The sequence below is a fragment of the Panthera tigris genome, chromosome A1 (genome assembly GCF_018350195.1).
Source record: "Panthera tigris isolate Pti1 chromosome A1, P.tigris_Pti1_mat1.1, whole genome shotgun sequence".
Lineage (NCBI taxonomy): Eukaryota > Metazoa > Chordata > Mammalia > Carnivora > Felidae > Panthera > Panthera tigris.
In genome coordinates this window covers 195,431,048-195,442,857 of record NC_056660.1, presented here as the reverse complement: position 1 = coordinate 195,442,857, position 11,810 = coordinate 195,431,048, and the positions used below count along the sequence as shown (strand labels likewise).

The 11,810-nt window shown below is 58.0% G+C and overlaps 1 protein-coding gene across 1 annotated transcript; it reads right to left on the bottom strand.

Moving 5' to 3' along the window:
* Positions 1 to 4,853: 4,853 nt before the first annotated feature.
* ARSI (arylsulfatase family member I) lies at positions 4,854 to 11,361 on the bottom strand. Its single transcript, XM_042960118.1, has 2 exons — positions 10,499 to 11,361; positions 4,854 to 7,125 (listed from the first exon to the last, which is right to left on the bottom strand). Exons 1-2 carry the CDS (start codon positions 10,816 to 10,818, stop codon positions 5,718 to 5,720), a joined length of 1,728 nt encoding a protein of 575 aa, XP_042816052.1. The 5' UTR covers positions 10,819 to 11,361; the 3' UTR covers positions 4,854 to 5,717.
* Between the last annotated feature and the right edge of the window lie 449 nt (positions 11,362 to 11,810).

Genomic DNA, 11,810 nt, shown 5'->3' with positions numbered 1-11,810 from the left:
AGAAAAAGGAAAAACCACTCAGTTTTGTTTCTGCGCACAATGCTTCCCGCTCCTGCCGCCAACGGTTGCAATTCAGAGGCAGAGAAGAGAGGCCTGTGCTCGGGGGCTGCACAGCTGGTGGGAGCGGGCTGGGCACGGAACACCACTAGAGGCAAGAGAGGCTAGAGGCAAGAGAGGCAGACGAGGGGAAGTGGGGGAAGGACCGCACCCCCACCTCCCTGCCCAGGCCCTCTAGCCCTCCCCGGGAGGTGGCTTCCGCTCGTGAAGGTGCTGCAACAGCCTTTAGTGACCACTGAAGCTACCTCAGTCATTGTCCAGGGGAGAGGAGAGGAACTCCATGTTCTATAGGCTGTGTGATTTTGGATGAGCAGCCTAACTTCTCTGTGCCTCAGTTTCTTCATCTGCAAAATACAGTTCATAATATTCCCTACTTCCAGGGCTGTTTAAGGATTACATGAGAGGAGCAGATGAGTACAGCAGCTGGCATGCTGTACGTGTTCATTGATGGGCAATTATTACTATTAAGGGACTCATAAGAAGCCCCTCCCTCCTCACGCCGCTCTGCCTGTCAGGGAAGCACACACGACTATCCTCTAGTCCTAGCACTTTGTGGCGCGGTTCTCTGAGTCCCCACTGGAGTTGAGCTCATGGTTTGAGCATCACCCTGGCCCGGCCTGGTTTTGCAGCCTTTTGCTGGTAGAACAAAGAGGCTAGGAGAGGGCTCACAAGGCCTCTAGCTCACTGGTGCCAACTTAACTTAATGGGGCTTTAGAAATTAACACATAAAACAAATAGCAAACGTGCCCCAAGGCTGTATTAATGGGAGTCTGAAGTTCTGAACAAAGGAGGTGATAGTCCTGCTCTGCTGGGAGCTGGCTGGACCACCCTGTTTCCTGGCTCGCCCCATCCCCAGTCCCCACTGGTGAAGGGAAGCATGTTCAGAAGAGAGCAGAGCACCGGGCAGCAAGAGCCAGAGGGACGAGAGGAACAGAGGCTAATGGCCGGCTCTCTCCCTGTGTCTGACAGGGACCATGGAGGTGGCCTATGTGGATTTAGGGGGCAAAAGCAACCTGGCCTCACACCACCCCATCACCCATCACCCTGTCCGTCCTTCCCTACCTCTGTCTCCCCTTTCCGCTCTCCTTCCTCTTCTCCTTTTCTTCTTTCTTGCCTTTCCCCATTTCCTTCCCTCCCTTGAGCCCTTTCTTCTCAATCCTCCCTATCCTTCTTGCTCCTTTTCACCTCCTTTCTTGTTTCTACCTCCCTCCCTCCTGCCTCCCGGCTGTGTACCTCTTCTTTCCCTCCCTGGGCTGGCCCGGCCCAGACCCTGTGCGCCCTGGGGGACGTCCAGGACCTGGCGGAGAGATGCATGGAGAGGAGGAAGAAGACAAAAGGTCTCCTTGGCAACTCTCATACACACCCTGCCCCCGCGTGCTACGAACCTTCGAGAGCTCAGCTCAGGGGTGTGGGCACTGCCTCGGACAGGCACCCCCTTCTGGAGTGGAACTGCCGCCCTGCGCGACAGCTAATTCACTGCCTCCCCTGTGCCCGCGAGGCTGGCAGCTGTGCCTGGTGGTGGCGGGCAGTGAGGAGCCAGGCCTGCCTCTGCGACGCGGGGAGAATGAGCCGATGATTGCAATGGGGGGACTGTTCCTGCCAGACTCCCCACCCCCCAGGGCCATGGCAGGCATGCGAGCCAGCACGTGTGCTCCCATCTGTAACACTCATGTGGTACTCAAGAGCTGGCCTGCATGCCGCGGGCTGGCGGCCAGGGGTGGGAGCCCAAGAGGTCACTGAGCACAGTTGTGGCATGTGAAGGTGGGGAACCTGAACGTGAATGCAAGCTATACCCTGGGTCTATGGGGTGGGATGGAAAAAAAAAAAAAAAAAAAAAAACCGGGACCAGGGCCAAGTTCCTGGGCCATAGCAGAGGTGGGAAGGGGGTGGGGGGAATCAGAGCCCGGGAAGCATTGTGCCAGCCCACTGTCATCCCACCTGCCACAGCCCACACACATACTCTCAGGCACATGCCCAAGGGCCTCAGGGTCCTGCAGGGCCTGGGCAGGTACCACAGAAAACGTGCCGTCTGAAGGGTCCCCACGAGGCCTGTCCCACTAAGGGCAGTGAGCGTGAGGGGCAGAATTGGTGGAAAGTGGGCCAAGAGAGAAATGATCCGGCAGAGGGTCTGGGTGGAGGGTGATGTGGTTAATTAACTGCAGTAAGTAATGCCAGCCTCAGACTCTGGAGAGAGGGAGGGGTCAGGGAGCATCGCTGTCCCCTGAGGGGGTCCCACATAGGAGACATTCCTTCCAGAGCAGAGGGAAGCAGGAAGCCAAGGGACAGAGGATGGTGGCTGCCGGGCCAACGTCTGCACAGCACAGCCTGCAGTTAGAGGACCCAAGTTCAAGTCTAGCTGTTGGCTAGGAGTGATTATGGCAGGTCTCTTTCCCACTGGGGCCTCCATTTCCTCCTCAGAAATATGGGGACAAGATGTTCCTTCGCTGACTCCAAAAATACGAGAAATAGTTATTTCCGCTTTAGAGCCAGGCCCTGTGCTAAGCATACTGCACAATTTATACCGCACCACAGATATCTGTGAGATAGGTATGATCACTGTGTATCTTGCAGAGATGTGACATGACTTACCCATGTGGGGTCTGTGTGACCTCTGCACCCCTGCCCTATGCCCTTTGGCCTACACAAAGGCTGAAAGGGCCCTGATGGAGCCCATGTCCCACACAGATGGAGACCAAGGCCCAGAGAAAGGAAGCTGCTGCTTCCTCCCTCGGCAGCAGAAGTCAGGGGCAGAGTTAGGACATAATCCAGAATTCCTGACTCCCAGAACAGTGCTCTTTCCCTTACCCTGCTCTGCCCTCCCTCTTTCTGGCACTGAACGGCTGCTTGCCTAGGTCCCAAGGTCCCAAGCGAGAGGAGGGAATACTGTCAAGGCCCAGGGTAGGGCTCAGAGCCCTGTCCCTCTAGCCAGGTCCAGGGCTCCCTCCCGGTTCCTGGGGGACTGGTCGTCCCTGCCCAGGACTCCACAGGCAGGGCCCAGCTTGGACAGGGCCCCCCCGGTTCTAATCTGGGTGGCAGATCTGCTGACATCTGGTCCAGCCAAAGGGGAAATAGAGGGGCTGTCTGGCATCTCTGGACTCCACTCCCCCAGATCTGTGACCTAAGGGGCCAGAGCTGCCTCCCATCCACCCCTCCCCACCAGGGAGATGGTCTGCTCTCCCATCCACCCCTCCCCACCAGGTAGGTGGTCCAAGCATCCGTCTAGCAATGCCAGTCAAGGGCCTAAAACAGTCCAGACCCAGGTGCCCTGGCTGGGGGAAACTCAGGGGCCACAGGAAGACAGGAGGAGATGGGCAGGAGCCATGCTGTCTGCTGGGCCCAGCAGACACCACAGCAAGCAGGCTGAGCCTCCCCTCACCACACTCTAGTCCTGGTGACTCCTTACCCCAGTACCTTCCACAAATCTCAGCCCTGGGTCAACCGCCAGCACCTTGGTTAGGCAGGCTTGGGGACTGCTGGGCTGTGGACCAGGTCGTTGGCTGAAGCTTGAGTGGGGCTCTTGGGCTGTGTGCCAGGTTCTGGGTTAGGTAGAACTCTGAGCCAGGCAAGCTTTAAGCTGGGCTTGAGATGAGGCTGAGCTTCCTTCTTAGGGCATCAGGAGCAGGGGCTGGCCTCTAGCCCCAGCTGGGCCCTCTATGTTTGAGGCCACGTCAGCCACAGGAGGGTAGGTGTTGGTGTCTGGGGAAGAACATAAAGGGACTTTTATGGTCCAGCTCTCATGGCCCCCAAAGGGCATAAGAGAAGCAGGGTTGGAGCTGGAGGCTAGGTCACCTAAGGCAGGGCCAAACTCAGCAGGCATGGGAGAGGCCTCCACTCAACTGGTGCAAGCCTGGATCCGCAGGGGAGCCCTGGCTCCACGCGGCTCTGGAAAGGCACAGCCCAGACAGCTGGGAGAGGCACCCAGTAGAGCCGGAGAATCCTGGGTAATGGGCAGACTATGAACAACCCATCTGTGGGATATGCTGGGCCTGGGACACCGTCTTCTTCAGAGTCTCCCTCCTGAGCAGGCAGAAGTGCTGGGGGTGGCCAGAATCCAGAGGCTTCAGCCAGTCCTGGCCCCTGCCCCACACAGCCCAGGCGTCCACATCCTACAGACAGAGAAAGCTCCAGCTGGAGGGGTGGAGGAAGGGGCCCAGGATGTGGACGGTCACCTCCGTCCTGCAGCCCCAGGCCAGACTCTCACTCCTGGGCTCAGCTACCTCTGCAGCTCTGGAACCAACACCCAAACCCCCTCCACTGCACCGCACCCACCCCCCCCCCCCACCCGTCCTGCTCATCCACAAGCTGACGAGTCCTAACAGGCCTCCTTTGCCAGTGACAAAAATAACTATTTTCAAAATTCACAGCAGGGCTTTCGCCTACACACGCTGCACCGACTGGAACCTGAAGGGAGATATGCAGAACGCAGTGTGTGCATGGAGGCGCGCTCTGCAGCGAGCAGGCTCTGAACCCCCCACGCCCCTCCTCCCACCACTCAGCCCATGCCCCCCCCACACACACGCACAGGGGTGTCCAGAATGACCAAGTAGGAGGGGCTCCTAAAGCATCCATTGTACACAGGGGGGCCCTGAGGCCCAGAGAGGGTCCAGGATTTGCCAGAGGTCACACGGTGGACCTGTGGCAGGACTGGACCAGAACCCATACGTGCTGCTTCCTAGCCAGGCTACCCACCTCCTCTCCCATTCACTTGGCTAATGGTGAGCTCGTACTTGCCCTCAGGATGCACGCGCACACGCCCCAGTGCGTTCACAGACCGCACCACAGGCCTGGCTTCCATGTTAGTAGCATTTTAATCAAGTGCACGGGCTCCTCCACAGCCATTACCTTGGCCAGTTCTCTACAACCCTGTGAGGTAGGCAGAGCTCAGGCTAGCATCCCGATTGGCAGTTGGGGAAACTGAGGCCCAAAGGTGAGAGGATGGGCCCAAGGTCAAAGAGGCACCCAAGTGTCCTGACTGTTGGTTCAGGGCCTCTTTGCACAGCTGTTTCCACCACCCTTGATCCTGCAGCAGCTAAGAGCCAGGTCAATCCTCTGGGTCCTGGGGGCCAGAAGGAGAGCTTTCTGCCATAGCCCCCAGCACCAGTCTGGCCCCAGGACTGACCCAAGCCATGTGAAGACCCATCCCTGCACCCCCACCCTCAGCATCAGAGGATCCCTTCAGAGAGTGGCCAGATCGCCATGCTTCAGCTGGAGTCCAGGCCTCGAGCTGCCTCCAGTGGCCCCTCACCCAAACAGTACCACAGAGGTGCAGGGTCCAAGGGCAAGGCTTTAAACGAGCTGGGAGGCGGCAAGGTCAATGGCAACTCCACCATGCTCCCAGGCACCAGGTCCACACCACAGGGCCACAACATCAGAACTCATTTACAGATGAGGAAACTGAGGCCCAGCTCTCATGCAGACCACTTGAGGTCACAGAGCAAGTCAGTGAAGAGGCAGGATTGGAATCCAGGCACCCCAGTCTAGTTTATTCTCCCCCAAGCCAAGCTCCCCACCTTTCAACCGAGGGGCTCGATGCCCCCCCCACCGATTTCCCTGCAGATGGGGGCTTGACCTCAGGCCCATCCCTGGGGAGGAACAGGGCCAGGTTTGAATGGGGAAGTACATCTAGAGGGACAGAGATCCTCACCTCCCCCCACTCCCCATCAGATCCGCTGTGACATCAGCCTGGTGTTGAGTTTACGAAAAAAGGATCGCAGCTTGCAAATCTTGCATTTTTTCTTGCGGCGTCCTCGGGAGAAGCTTCGAGCCCTGCCTGCCTCTTCCTCCTCTTCCTCTTCTTCCTCATCACTGGCCCAGGGCCCCCAAGCACCCCCGTTAAAGTCAGGGTGGGCCCGGGGATTCTCAGCCGGGTAGCGCACAGGGATGGCTGTGCGGTTATAGTCCACCAGACGGGCCAGCAGGGCACGGACCACATCAGGCCGCTGGCCAGCCAGGTCCTCCCGTTCATAGGGGTCAGCGCTGATATTGAAGAGCCACACTGCCTGGCGGGCACTGGCCATGCGCTCGAGGTTCCACCAGCTGCCAGGGAAGGCGGCCAGCGTCTGTGGTGGGATCCAATCGCCATAGCCAGGGTCCCCTGTTAGCAGCTTCCACTCGCCCACACGGATGGCGGCCTGCACGGCAGTGTTCCAGATGCCAAAGCCAGCCTCCAGGGAGCCGTGCCGGGCATGGTTGTAGAGGGGGTCAATGTTGTGCAGGATCTCTGTGCGCGGTGAGGCCCGGCCCTCGCTGATGGCCGGCCACACATCGTAGCCATCCAGCCCATCGGCCGCCGAGGCGGTGCCGCCTGCCAGACCCACCAGGGTCGGGTACCAGTCAGTGATGTGCACCAGCGCCCGGCTGGTCCGGCGCTTCCGCTTGAGCAGGGGGCTATGGACAAAGCCCAGGCCACGCACACCACCTTCCCAGTAAGTGCCCTTGCGTCCTCGCAGCGGCCAGTTGCTGCCCCCCGAGAAGGTCTGGCCGCCGTTGTCACTGGAGAAGATGATGACACTGTTGTTGTAGAAACCATAGCGCTTGAGAGCCCAGGTGATGTTACGCACAGCCTCATCCATGCAGGTGACCATGGCCGCATACTTCCGCCGGGCCACGTTGCCCATGGTGCGATAGCGGTACAGGTACTCACGAGGGGACTGCAGGGGCGTGTGCACCGCCTGGAAGGCCACGTAGAGGAAGAGGGGCCGCCGGGGGCTGTGGCTGGCTAGGATGTGGCTGACACGCTGGGCATAGAGCATAGTGGAATACTGGCCACTGAGCCCCCAGGCCACACTCTCGCCCTCGTGCAGGTCAAAGCCACACACCCCGGGCCCGTCGCAGTTGTCGTAGGTGTAGTAGTCCACGTTGCCCGTGAGCGAGCCCAGGAAGGTGTCGAAGCCCCGGCGGGTAGGCAGGCACTCCTTCCGGTAGAAGCCCAGGTGCCACTTGCCCACCATGTGGGTAGAGTAACCCGCCTCCTGCAGCTTCTGGGGCAGCGTCACCTGGTCCAGGGGCAGGCAGTTGGGCTGCCGTGGGCGGATGATGGAGTGCTGGAGTCCCGTGTGGATCTGGTACCTGGAGGAAAGAGGGGAGGGCAAAGAAGGCCCGGGTGAGCTACAAAGCACTGCTCTGGCCCACCGGCCCCCAGTTCTCACCCCGAGGTGGGCTCTGGGCCCAGCACTTCCGGCAAAGGTACAGCAGGTATTACGACACGTGACAAGCACTTCCAATGTATCACCTCATTGAATCTTCAAAATTAGTTGAGCTCATATTATGGTCATTTCGCAGATGAGGAGACTGAGGATCAGAGTGGTTAAACCACTCGGCCCAGGATCACGCAGCTAGGAGCTGGGGAGTTTAGAGTCGAATGCAGGTTAATCATGACAATGTAGCTAACATTATTCTCCAAATAAGGCAACTGAGGCTCAGTACATGAAATCGCTTGCCCACTGATTCAAACAATCTGTAACTGGAGTTGGGATCTGTATCCCAGGCAGTCTCCAGAGACTTCAGAATCCCTAAACTCGAAGCCACTAATTTGCTCTGGGGCCTAGAGCAAGTCCTGCCCTCCCAGGGAAACTCCTGCTCACTCTTCAAAGCCCAGTCCAAATGTTACCCCCTCTGTAAAGTCTCTTATAACTCTCTCCAAGAATGAGTCACTTTTGCTTCTGGGTTAAATTTAGTACACATGATCAGTGTCCTACTTGACCATGGGGTTCTACTCAGTTGTACATGTTCTTAGGCCCAATCATCTGTAATCGGATTGTCCTTTACTCAACTTTGTGGTCTTGGCACTCAGGTGACGTTAAAAGGACACTCAATTACTTACGGAATGAATGGATGAAAGAACGAACGAATGGTGGCACTCCCAGACAATTTTAGAACCAGAAGGGACCCAAGTCAACTTCCAGTGTATTTACCTTGTTTTAAAAACACAGTTCCAGAGGAGGGGAAGGGCCTTGCCCAAGGTCACTCAGTGGTCAGGGGCAAAGCCAGGACTTGAACATAAATCCAAGCCAAGTCCAAGCACAGGCTCCCTTCCAGCAAACGAGGCTGCCATGTCTCCTCCCCCATGGTGGCCTCAGTTTGCTCATCTATAGGGGGAGAGTTGGGTTGAATGGGAGATCTCTGAAAACCTTTCAGTTCCCAGATTTTGTAAGACCTGTTCTCGTGTGCCTACCCACAAGTTCATGTGGCCCCTGGATCCGGTCACTCACACATGCTACTGCTATGAGGCAGGAGTGAATGGTTAGCAGAATGCTATATTCCTCATTTATTCATTCAAGTCCCTTCTGTGGTCAAGGCCCCCATGCGATCTGCTTGGGGTGTCCCGCCTTTACTCAAGTCTTAAAAGTCCCAGGGTAAATAAGAAGCCTGGAACTTCACTAGGGTCTTAGAATCCCACACCTGAAGGCCTGACACCTTTAACCCAGGCACTAGGTGGGCTTTCCTGTTTTTAGTTTCCTTAACTTAAAGCTGTTATTGTTGTTAGCCATCATTAGCTACTACTGCCATTTTTAACACTATAGGCCACACGCATCGTTTCACTTAATCCTCATAACAAACCTACAGGGGAGACCATTATCCCCATTCTACAGATGACAAACCGAGGCTCTCAGAGGTACCGCAACAGGCCCGACTGCAGACAGCTCGCAAGCAGCTGCCCCGAGCTTTGAACCCAGGTCTGCACACCTCAGGCTGAAAACCTCTCGGTGATCCTGGCTCAACAGACCTCTCAGTCAACCTCATGAACGATTCCATTTAACAGAGGAAGTACCGTAGCGCCCGGTCACAGCCGAGTCTCTTCCTAGGGCTGGGCACCACGGAGCACTGGTTTGTAAAGTGGGTGGGCCAGCTCAGAGTCACCGAAGCTCGTCTGTAAGCGAGTAACATGAGAAACACTGGCTCTCTCCAGCTTCGCCCAACACGACTGGATGCATTAACAAAACACTAATGAGAGCAGTCAGCATCAGTCAGATGGAGCCAGCTGCAGGGGGCGGAGGGCAGACGCTGCCCAGCCACACTCGGCTCACTTCACAGATCAGGGGGTTGGCACACTGCCCCGTTGGCTGCTCATTCCCCTGCTTAAACCCAAAGTCACCTCTCGAGAGAGAAATGCTAACTTGTGCACAGTTCTCAGGAATGCAGATTCTTCTTCCCTCTCCTGGAGGTTGGTCAACATTTGGGCTTCACCACCACCACCAACGTCCCCGCCCACGACCCATACACCAGCCCCTCACCCTCTTCTCCGACGCTCTCTCTTGCTGTTCCCGGAGCTAAATGCTGAGTGCCCGAGTGAGGGAAGAAAAGGCACCTATTTTGACTCACGGCTCTGGGACCCCTGCCAACCACCTGGCCTCTCAGCCCCCTCCCCAACGGATGCTACAGACTCTAGGCATGAATTGGGTCCTCCCTGACTCCATGCCTCAGTTTCTCCCACCCAGAAACAGGGACAGCAAGGCTCCGGTTCCTGAGATCATACTCAGAGATGGAGATCTCCCTGGGTGGAACTTGGGAGAAGGCATGCCTTGGACCCCATCCAAGGAGGATTAGCTTCAGCCTTGACAAAGGATTTTCTCCTAAGTGGCCAAAGTTTGCCTTCTACACCCCCACCTCCTGTTTCCCTGCTCTTTTAATCCTGTAATCCTGCCGCCTTGCCTGTGGGCCACTCCTTACGGAGAAAGCAGCACGTCTCCTTGGGACTTTCGGCCAATTTAGGAGGACTTTGCAGATGAAAAACCAGAGGTTTGGAGAAATGAAGTAACTACCGAAAGGTTCCACCGGTCACGGCATCCTGTGCATATCTTTCTGCTCTATCTAGAATGTCTATCTATCTAGACATTCCCTGGCTTCCTTCCTCTCCTCGCAGCCATCAAACAGTTTGGGGACCCTAATCCCTCCGGTGACATGGGGGCTGCCATTTATTGACAGCCAAGCAGGTGACACACAACTCATCCCATCACCACTCTTTTTCAAGTAAACACTCCTCTTCACTCCGTTTATGAACAGACAAGAAAACGGAGGCTTAGAGAAGGGAAATGACTTGTTCGTGGCCTCAGGGTCTGTATACAGAAGCAGCGTTAAAACCCAAGGGTCAGAGACTGCCGTGTTCCTCCAACAAAGGGATGACCAGATGTCTCCTTCACATGGTGTGTAATGCGTGTCCTAGAACATCAGAGGGAGGAGACCTCAAAGATGGTCCAATCCACTCCGTGTACAATTGGAGAAACTGAGGCCCAGAGAGGATAAAGGACATAACTAATGATCACACAGGCGACTGGAGACAGTCGTGTCTGAGTGTCTCAGAACTGGCCCTGAGTCCTTGCTTCCCAGGTCCCAGAATGGGGGGGGGGGGGGGGGGGGCGGGACTGTGAATGCACAGGAAATCTCCAGACCGGATTCATTTGGAGCTTACACGGCCAGCCCCAGCAGCCTGGGTCATGCCTACCTGCCAGTGAGAAGTTGGCTCCGCGAAGGGGTGCAGATAGGCTGGATATAATAATTCTCCAACTTGACACCCTCAGCTGCCAGCCGGTCCAGCGTAGGGGTCTCAATATCTGAGCCATGGTAGCCCACGTCGTGGTAGCCCTGGTCGTCGGTGAGGATGAAGATGATATGGGGAGGCTGGGGTGGAGCGGCCGAGGGCTGCTCCACGCCCGCCTCCCCGGGACCGTCGGCCGCCAGGCTCGGCTTGGACCGGTCCCAGGACAGGTAGCCGAAGCTAAGCAAGCTGACCAGCGAGAGGCCAGTGAGGGCGTGCATCGCCATGCCGGCCCGCGCGTCCCGGCGCACAGGGTTCCCCGGGCCTCACCGCCTCGCGCGCCCAGGGCGCACGGCCCGCACGCCCGCCGGCTGGCCGGCCTGGACGCTGCGAGATCCTTCAGCGGCCCCGGGGGTGGCCCAGGGGCTGGTCCAGGACTGGCGGCCGGACCTGCGCGGCCGCAGCGGGGCGCTCTGGGGAGGTCAGGCCCGCGCCGAGCCGCCTCCCGCCGCCTGCGCGCCCGCCCTGCGCCGCCCTCGCTCCCTCTCCCCCAGCTCAGCCGGGCCAGCCTGAGACGCGGCGTGGCTGCTTCCAAAAAGTGCTCTCCACCATCCTCTGGCTCTCCCCTTCCTACTAGCCCTCGATTTCTCCCGCCTCCTAATTTCTCTCGCCTCTGCTTTCCCTTCCTCCTCCTCCCGACCCTCCAGCCCCCAGCCCGGCCTCTCGCCCCGCCCGGAGTCCGGAGAAGAGTCGGGCTCCCAGCAGGGAGGCGGGCAGGACCCCAGCGGGGAAGGGGAGGGAGGCACGGGTTGGGCGGGCCTGGGGGGGACACCGCGGGAGAGAATGCGAGAAAGTTGTAACATCTGCCGGGCCGAATCCCAGGTGGAGGGGCGGGACCTGGAGCAGCGGCTCCGCCCCCGGGCGGGAAGCCCAGGCCCGGGCGGCCCTCTGGCTCCGACCCCCTCCCGGGCCCCGGCCCGGGCCGGGGAAAGGAGGGAGAGGGGCTGCTTGGAGTTCAGTGGAACAGCTCCGGAATGGCCCGGTCAGACGTTCCTCGATCTTGGGAGTCTTAGCATCTCTGCGTGCCAGCCCTGGAAGGGACGCGCATAGTTTTCTATTCCAACCGGGTCACTGTGCAATTGGAGAAACTGAGGCCCTGAGATGGGTGGGAACTCGTGTAAGTCACAGAGCATGTTAGTAGCTTCTCCCCTGGCTCTCAGTGGCTGTTAGAGTGGCAGTAGAGGCAGCAGTGGAGAACAGGGATGACTTTAGCAAGCAC

What these genes read in the sequence shown, in the direction of transcription:
- ARSI (XM_042960118.1), bottom strand. Translation starts at nt 10,818, where the DNA reads ATGGCGATGCACGCCCTCACTGGCCTCTCGCTGGTCAGCTTGCTTAGC. An exon ending in AGCCAACTTCTCACTGGCAG is followed by an intron (nt 7,126 to 10,498) that starts GTAGGCATGACC and finishes TCTTTCCTCCAG; the next exon opens with GTACCAGATCCACACGGGAC.